Source organism: Pocillopora damicornis, chromosome 6, assembly GCF_964200805.1.
Source record: "Pocillopora damicornis chromosome 6, jaPocDami1.2, whole genome shotgun sequence".
Taxonomy (NCBI): domain Eukaryota; kingdom Metazoa; phylum Cnidaria; class Anthozoa; order Scleractinia; family Pocilloporidae; genus Pocillopora; species Pocillopora damicornis.
Window position 1 is genome coordinate 11,928,954 of NC_142675.1, and position 9,092 is coordinate 11,938,045.

Below are 9,092 nucleotides of genomic sequence, written 5' to 3' on the forward strand. Positions count from 1 at the left end.
CGGACTTTTCTAAAAAATAAGTTAAATGTACGTGCCACTCGGAGTTGAGCAACATGTGATATCATGGGATCATAACATGAAGGTTGTTTTTTAAAAAAATTGAGATGTGAAGTCATTTTACTTGATGTTTCTAACATATATACAGTGTCTGTGTTTCAAAACTAAAATCCCATATTTCTATTGCAACATCGTCAAGGTTTTTGTACTTCCACACTAGTGCAATATTCGCACAAACTTTAAAAGATGAGCAAGCTTTCTACACCAGTCTTACCATAATTTAAAGAATCTTATCTTAAACTCTGAAAAAACAATTATTAGTATATAGCATCAAAATTTCCCTGCAAATACAGCTAGGTCACATTAATAAGGCAAATTAAATAAGAATTATAGATACATGTAGTTGGTAGTAAAAGTTGTACTCACAAAGTATATTGATGGTGATTGTACTGTTAACTGGACTTGGAACCCCATTGTTTGCAATACAGCGGTATGTCCCACTATAAGTCCTGTTGGTATTTACAATATGCCAGGGATTTCCAACAAACAGCACTTCATCCTCTGACACTCTGGTCCAGGTAATGTTTGGGTCTGGTTTACCAGTTGCATTGCAAAACAAAGTCAGATTAGAACCTTCATTCACAGTCTGGTTGTTACTATATGACATCATCCTTGGTGGAACTGAAAGGAAAGAATACGACAATGTATGACTTTAATCTAAAAGGTAGTGGTAAACAGCCACAGTATATAGATAATGTACTGTGCAATAGCCGTTTTATTTAATGCAGTTACCATTTCCTCTAGCTTTGCTTTGCTTCATCTAGATTATACATATATAGTGATTATCACTCAATAGGGAGTAGTCTTCAAAATTTACTTCTGTTGAAATTTTCCACAAAGGGAATGCTGAAGGGAGGAGGTGAGCCATAGAAATTACGCCGGCTCAAGGTTGTTATTCTTTTGGGAAACTCCCTTGCCCACAGACAAAGTTTTCTAATTGGTTGGTTTAGCTCTACCTATCAATCACAAGCCAAACCGCTTCATTTCCCTATTGCCGGAAAGGAATGATGGTTTACTCTGTTAAAAATGAAATTTTTAATTTTTAGCCTTTTTACAACTACCCCTCTACATTTAAAAGGGTTATTTTTCGAGGAGGGGGGAGGGGGCAGAGGACAGCTCAACACAGGCCAGAGGCAGTTTTCTAGTGTTCGTCGGGACATGCTGTCTCACGCATTGCAAGCAGGGAAAAATGATGAAATTTCCAGACTGGTCTCCCGATAAGGTCTCCTGCTAGTGTTGCTAAATGGGAAAAGGTCAATATTTCAGATGGTTGTTCGCGTCAAAAACATTTTGGCATGTAAACCTTTCGAGTGCAGTTATTGTTGTTTGTTCACTGCGACTATCGTTTGCGATCAAATGGAAGAAACATCAGCGATGGGATTAACAGCAGCCACACTCATGGATTAACAGTTTGAAGATAGGGAAAGTGGCATATGACAACAAAGGAGCTTCAATGTTTTGTTGTAGGAATTTCTTTCCTCGCTGGAAAAAAACTGCCCCATAGTTTCACTCATTAGCTCCGCTTGAGGTTTTTTTCTCGGGAAACCATGCCTCTGATTTTTAAATATATGTAGAATAATTTTGATGTGTTATCCGCTCATTTCTGTAAAAAGAGGTGATACGCAACTACTCCGTGAGTGTTTCACTTTTTAACAGCCTTCTCGAGCAGGCATCGTATCCCATTCCTACCTCAGCTGCGCACCATTTATTCAAACTCTAGATAAAACATGGCCAGTCGAATAAATGGTTGCAAGCTTGTAAGTTAACTCACCCTAATAAGACGCCTGCACCAGGCAACGCGAAGAATAGTCCACAATTTGAACTTTGAAACTGCTACTGACAATAACTCCTCGAATTTCAGAATTGTCTTTTCATATATTCGCTAGCCTTCAGAAGTTTAGTATCCATGCTATATAGAATTCCTCAACGCTAGCAGCACACCTGTTTGTTTCAAATCTGATTAACTAATAAATGCTCAGTTCTTACATATGATTGTTGTTTTTTAATCTCTCTTAAAACAGCTATGGACTTTTAGATTCAAAAGAGATCCAAACGTAGACTTAAGAATAACGTGTATTAACAAAGTATGCTCTGAACATTTAGAACAAGACAATAATGTTAAGTTTGTAGAGAGCCAAATGAGGAGATTAAAATATGTAGCTTTTCAATCATTGCTTTCATGGTCAATAAGAAGTCATTTGAGAGAGAAACTTACAGTACTTCATTGCCAGTATAGTAATTATGGGAATGTTTTAGCATCAACCTTTCACTGCTCTGTCTCTCTCTACGAATCTCTTTTAACATGTAACAGGCTAATACTACTGTCAGGAACGTATTCACTTCAAAACTCTCCTAGTGCTATAATGATCACTATCTATTGCTAGTCTCATGACCAAGTGACCATATTTTCCTAGGACCCACTGAATTTTGGGGAAGATATTTACATTACCATTTAAAGGAGATTTTTATTTTTTGACAAATAAAGCTGTGATACATTTGCTTCCTTTTTGTGTTGGCATCATGTATTTTAGGCAATCTTTTAAGAGTGTGTGATGAACAAAAGCTTGAGGTTGTCTACATGATTCTCAATTGAAGATTTTATTAAATTAAATTGGGTGCTTAATCCCACTTTGTCGCCAATCTCTTTTTCACTGCAGTCTGAGAACTGGTTTATCTGTGAATTTGAAAGCTTTGGCAAGAAAAGAAGAGATTTCATCCGTAAGATGTCTGCAAAGTATCCTTGAGCATCCATTTTGAATTATTTTCTTCACTTTTCAAACCACATTTATTTATATTTACGATAGTAAACCAAGAGACCCAAAATTTAATTGACCTATGTACTGAATACTAGGATCCTTAAGTTAAAATTAAATTGTTCGACCCAATGGCCATGCTGGAGGTCTGGTAAAATATTGAGCGAACTTTATTGACAGCGGCAATTAAAGATCTGAGATTTTAAGGACATGCTTCCATGATAACAATGTCATATATGATGAATACTCCATGGAAGAAGGAGTTTGAAAAATCATGGACTTCCCGGCTCACGTAAACAGGTTCACCACACCATCTTTTATGTCCACAACAAAATTTTAAATGAGAGGCCTGCGCTACAAATCAAGCTCAAAATTTTATAACTTAGAAGACACTGAGTATAAATCCTCCTTTAAGGCCAGCATCTAAATTTAAAACATTTTCTACGTTCGAGAAAAAACTGGTAAGACGGAAATCTGTTTACAGCCCAACGTTAGTGGGCTTTTCACGCATGAATTGAGCTTTCGAGTAAATTGATTCAAGAGGTTTCCTTTTGATAAATTGTTGAGATCACTTAGTGTATTTAATAAAACAATTTTTTTCTTTTCAGTCACGATGATTAGATTTAAAAAAAATAATTTCCTATTTCAAAGAAAGGAATTAAAATAAAATGAAACAAAGGTCTTGAGAAAATACACAGAAAACTGCACGCATGCTATTAAATAGTTTTTATCACATAAACTGCGGTGTTATACAGGGATTTCCGGCCCTGAGAAAAGCCGTAACAACACACGTGGAAAAATATCGTATTTTTTCACAGGTGTTAATATAGCCAATCAGCTGCTGACCCGTCACTCGCCTTTGGCGCCACTCGGCCAGGTTGATGAATGAACGGCGAAGCCTTCACGATTCACAATACAACTTGTTTGTCTTGAGAATCCTCGAATTATGGAGGCTAAAACACTAAAAATACGTATTGCTGATAGACAGTGAGGTTCAAACTTTCCTAGAGGGGGAAGAAAACGATTACACTAAAAGAAAAACCGAAAGTTACGTATTCAGTGGCTTTGGTGTTAGCATTTCTCACGGCTGAGAATGAAAATCGACAACTGGAACATTTGTCACTGGTTGATTTTGGCCGTTTGCCTGAAAGATTTCTTCTTTCGGTAAGGACAAAGTCAATAAATAAGAATTTTGTAAATTGAAAATTACGACTATTGTTGGTTTTGTAATCATGATTCAACGCATTTTTCCATCTTGAGAGTTAGCGCCAACGCACTCTACGACTGTTATTCGGGGATTGTCGATTCATTTATTTTCATTCGTTTATGAAGTCGGCTTTTCTTCTCAAGAAAGGGCTACTGTGTTTATATGATAAACAAAATAATACATGGTTGCTTGTAGATATGAAATGTTTCTTCTCGTGTTTAACCTGACATCTCACTCGTTCGCTGCTCTCAATCGTGAGCTACCGATTTTAACACTCGAAGAGAGATTCCATATCTACGCGCACACATGTATTATTCTCTATATCCTCTCTGACATTTACGTCACTACAAGTTTGTGTCTTCAATTAAACGAGATTTTTCAGCGCGCGGACTTCCTGAAACGGTCAATTTCCAAACTGGTTCAATTCGGCTAATCAAACTGTGACAACTTTTAATGGATGACAACGAAATCATCGACTCTCTTTTCATGAAAGAGAAAGTGCTGCTGAAAGAATGGAAGAGTTACCTCGCCGACCTCACGAAGGTTTTTTTTCAGCATGCATGCCTCTTTGCTTGTTTCGGCAACAAAAGCTCCTGGAGCTTCTTCAATTTTCAATCTTCTTCTTCTTCAAGCATGCAGAGCCGACGAAATTTTAATCGTAGGCAAGTACTCAGTAAATCATAGTTGCTATCTTTTATTTTTATAGCAGCGGAAGGCTGCTATAAAAACTATCTATACCGAGGAGGCGAGCTACGGCCAAAAGGATCGAGAGGTGAGAGGGTGGGGCAGTGGAAATCACAGAGTCGTCCCACCTTTCCCCGCTCCCTCTTTAACTCTAAATCAAACGTGGCCGCTCGAATAAACGATCGCAAGCTTTTTAACGTTAACTCGCCTTAAATCAATGAGGCGAATGCACAACAGTTTACCTCGATCTGGTAAGTAAAATATATTGGTGAACGACTCGGGTTTAATTATTTATAGGCGATGTACTGTTTTGATATAATTTACAATCTGTTTGTTGCACCGGTTCATTGAAAGACAATGTGCGTCATACTTTGATTTATGAGCTTTTACTTTAATGATACGATAGTGAATTTTGATGAAATTTGAATTCCATCAACTCCTGCAGAAAAAGAACAACACAGAGTTGCGATAGAAACTTCATTTGTTTTGTTTTTTAATCAATTTCCAGTCTCTTTGAGAAATGTCAATAAATTTGCCTCCCCTCCAACTCGCATTTTAAAACACGCTACGGAGAGCCTGTCAAAGAGAATTAGTTAATCCGCCTCTCACCTGTAATTTCCAGTCGTATATTATATCTCCAGTTACCAAGGCTCGTCTGAACCACACACTGAATAGTAGCATCCTCCAACTCACTGACATTCATAATTATCAAAGTGGCCACTTCACTTTTCTTGACATCAAAACGATCGTCACTTACAATTGTTATAGCGGCTATTACTGCGATCTGAGTTCCATCCAGTTGCCAAGTAGTTGATAACACCAATTCACCAGTTCCCAGTGTATAGTTCCACTTCAATACCACATTGGTACTTCCATTCAACACTGGATACTTGACTGTTCGTACGTCATTTGCGCCAGACGGGGTCCAGGCTGGTGGTGGAGCCGTCCATGTAAAAGATTCAGCTTTGAATTGAACAAAAGCAATAGTTGTTGAAACAGCTAGTTATTTTAATTGGCCCAAGCTATTCATTTACTTCATACATGGTAATTTCCCATTTAACTCTTGATGTTGCTCTTATATGTAAACATATACCGTCAGGATTACCAGTGTTTATGTTTGGCAGTAAATGTGATATGCCGCAAATCTTTTGAGAAATGTCATGCGCTGGGCTACAATCGCAAAAGAAGAAACAAAAGGTGAATTGACGCATAACTCGTTTGCGCAGATATATGTTTCTAATGGTTAAAAAGGCTGAGTAAGGAATGCGTTAAAGCTTCTTGCGTAGCAGTGGACTGAGATTTTGGACAGTTACACTCGAGGAGAGTAACCCATTTGGATTACCTGGGGTACACTGACCGTATGGCTTCCAATTTGTAGGAGAAGGTTAATTCAGATAAACATGTCTAGACTAAAAGCGGAGTTCTGTAACCTCAAACCCTCATGTTTTAATTCAAATCAGTGTAATGAATAACTAAGCTCTCTTTTTTTCTCTGCTGCTTACAGAAACGCGGTTTTTCGTTGGTACAGGCCAGGAAACATTAATGGAAATACAAATATTTCAGTAAAACATGTGGAGGGAATATGATTTTTATAGCATAAGCCGTTCTAAGAGTTAGGGATGTCATATGAAACCTGCTTTTTACAAAGGAAGCAACATTTCTACCTCATGATATGACGTCAGTCACACTTTAAGGTTAAGGTGTGGAAAGGAAACTCACTCACTCGATTTTAATCTGATAGACAATTAACTCATGCATTAAACTTGAATTAATAATGGTAATTAATAATGGTAATTTAGCCATATTTTACACGGCAGCTGGTTAACCATGTTTTGAGTTTTCACACATACGCAATTGGCCTGTGAGCTATTCCGTTCCTGATTAGGAACGCGTCAACCTTAGCAGTCAGAATAATAACGCGTAATTCAATTTTTGGCTTAGGCTTAGTTTGAATTTTCAATATCACTCTACGTTGGTTATTTTTTACTCTCTGGCCTTCAATTTATCTGACTTTTACATAAACCTTTTCTTACGCATATGGTTTACTTTAAGTTCTCCGGTTAACGTTTATAAGGCTAATAACCAACTATTCGTTTGATGTATATTGGAAGGAGATAAGAAATGATTTAATTTCCCAACACTTCATTTAAGAATTAGGGTATATAATTAAGTTGCTCTAAAGAGCCCATAATTATCTGTAAGAAATGGTGCCTAAAATACCTATAATAATCTGCACATGGCATTTACGCCTGTCACAGTAGCGATAGCAGTTTGCTCCAAATACTGATTTGCACAATTCGACTGTCACGCTGGCAAAAACACCAGAATTTCGAAATCACTACATTAAAAGAAGATACTAAGTGCAAGATTATTTTGTATTTCTATGTTTTTTAACATCCCAGTACAGTAAATCAACCGGAGTCTTTAATTGCCTGGTCTGGACTTGATAAATATTAACCAAGAAAGATTAAGTACTTTTGCACAATTTCAGAAAGCTGAGAAACCGATGTTTTTAAATAAATTATAGTGAACCTCTAAATGAACACAGGTCAAAATTGGCATGCTTTCAGCCCTCTCAGATATATATATATATATATATATACATCACACAATATAGAAATATAACGATTTTTTGCTGAGTAAAGTTTTAGGAAGAGTATGCTTGTCCACTTCTGAAATTTTGCGATGTCGCCAGAGTTAAGAAGGGGCAGCACACCGAATTCCAATATGGCCGACAACACTCGGACGCGACTAGGCCAGATCATGAAGTCGAGGTTAGTGAGGAAACTTCTTCTTTGATTCTGACTTCGCACAAACGGCTGCTTGTCAACGTACAGAAGACGATATCCCGGGGTCTTCCCTTTGTGGCAGATCTCCCGCAACTTTGAAGAATAAAGAATTAAAGTTCTGGCTAAAATGTGGAGGTGATTCACTGACGGGACTTAAAACAAATAAAGCTGCTTTAGTTAAGAGGTAAGGCCAACTACAACACTCGATTGTCATTATTACTCGCACTCTTGTTGTGTTTTCTCTTAAATACCTCGTGTTTTATAAAGGGTCGAAGAATACATCAATTCTGTACGTGAAAATCAACTGGTAGACCCTGATCCCGATCAGATTTATTCAAAATGGAAGCTACGTCGCGACAAAACTTAAGATGTAAAGTCAGACAACCAGCCTTCCTTAAAATATCCTAACTCCTTGTCAGGGGTGTTTAATTCGCTATCATTGGCAACTGAAGAAATAGGTTCCTCAATAACAGTCGCATTGAGTTTGTCCCGTTTCAGAATATTTTTTGCCTGTACTAATGGCTGGCGAAGAGTAGGTGCTTTTCTTTTACGTGGAGAAGGAATGGACCACGCAAACTTCGATGGAATAGCACCATCGGCAATGTAAATTCGGCCGCTCGGAGATTTTCGAAGATCTTCAGGCCTAAAATGAAGTGAACGAACCTTTGTAGTGCTTGAGGAAATTTTGAAGTTTTTTCCCTCTTCGCGGCGAATGACGTGAATCCACTGCTTTCTTCGTAAAAGCAAGCTTGGAAAGAAAACATACGACACTACTTACCCTGTTGTCGTTGTAAAACCCTGTTGGTTACATTGAGGAACACAACAGCTTGTAGGCATGTCGATAATATGTAGATATATAGTAAAATAGTGAAGATAAAGACGATGTTTTCACACGATATATCATATTAGAGCAACTTACTCTCCAAGGTATTTCCTTAGTAACCTCGACTTCATGTCTGGCCCGGTCGCGTCCGAGTGTTGCCGGCCATATTGGAATTAGGTGTATATCCCACTTTAAATATATTGAATGTTCTAAAACTTTCTTTTAACGTATTTCCAGAAACAAGTGTGGTTTTATATACTTACTCCTAAATATAGTTTAATGGACAAATTTTGAGGGAAAACTATGCTCTGATATGATATACCTTAGACCACTCTTACAGATAATAAAAAAAAATAGTTAATGTTTCACGCATTCTTTGAGATTTGATCACGTCATTTGGACTTACTTCAGCCAAGACATAATATCAATTTAACTTGCTATTCCAAGCCTTAAGCTTAAATTGCATATAAAGTGATTAAAACCTTTCACATTTACAATTTAATTGTTAGTAACAAAGTGGAAAGTACGCATGGAATCAAAATTGCAGAAGCTCTCGGGTATGTTACAGAAAATCAAATATTCATCATATATTTGTCAAGAATTAACGTTTCTTTCAGGCTGATGCGCCCGTGTTTTCTTCCCAAGCAGAAAAAGGTGATTCTAGACGCATAAAATAAACAGCTGACTCGGAAGAAGAACATCTGTGCTCGATAAGAATATCTAACAAACTCTAGACACTCAAACTGCCTGACTACTCAATGCTAATTGTGTTACCAGCT

The 9,092-nt window shown here is 37.4% G+C and overlaps 1 protein-coding gene across 1 annotated transcript; it reads right to left on the reverse strand.

Moving 5' to 3' along the window:
- Positions 1–222: 222 nt before the first annotated feature.
- On the reverse strand, positions 223–8,327 carry LOC149043992 (cell adhesion molecule Dscam1-like). Its single transcript, XM_089210812.1, has 4 exons — positions 8,269–8,327; positions 7,880–8,133; positions 5,311–5,664; positions 223–678 (listed from the first exon to the last, which is right to left on the reverse strand). The coding sequence occupies exons 1-4, from the start codon at positions 8,325–8,327 to the stop codon at positions 374–376; spliced, it is 972 nt and encodes a 323-aa protein (XP_089066938.1). The 3' UTR covers positions 223–373.
- Between the last annotated feature and the right edge of the window lie 765 nt (positions 8,328–9,092).

What these genes read in the sequence shown, in the direction of transcription:
- LOC149043992 (XM_089210812.1), bottom strand. Translation starts at nt 8,327, where the DNA reads ATGCCTACAAGCTGTTGTGTTCCTCAATGTAACCAACAGGGTTTTACA. An exon ending in GGTTTTACAACGACAACAGG is followed by an intron (nt 8,134 to 8,268) that starts GTAAGTAGTGTC and finishes ACTTCATTTTAG; the next exon opens with GCCTGAAGATCTTCGAAAAT. An exon ending in TATACGACTGGAAATTACAG is followed by an intron (nt 679 to 5,310) that starts GTGAGAGGCGGA and finishes CTTTCCTTTCAG; the next exon opens with TTCCACCAAGGATGATGTCA.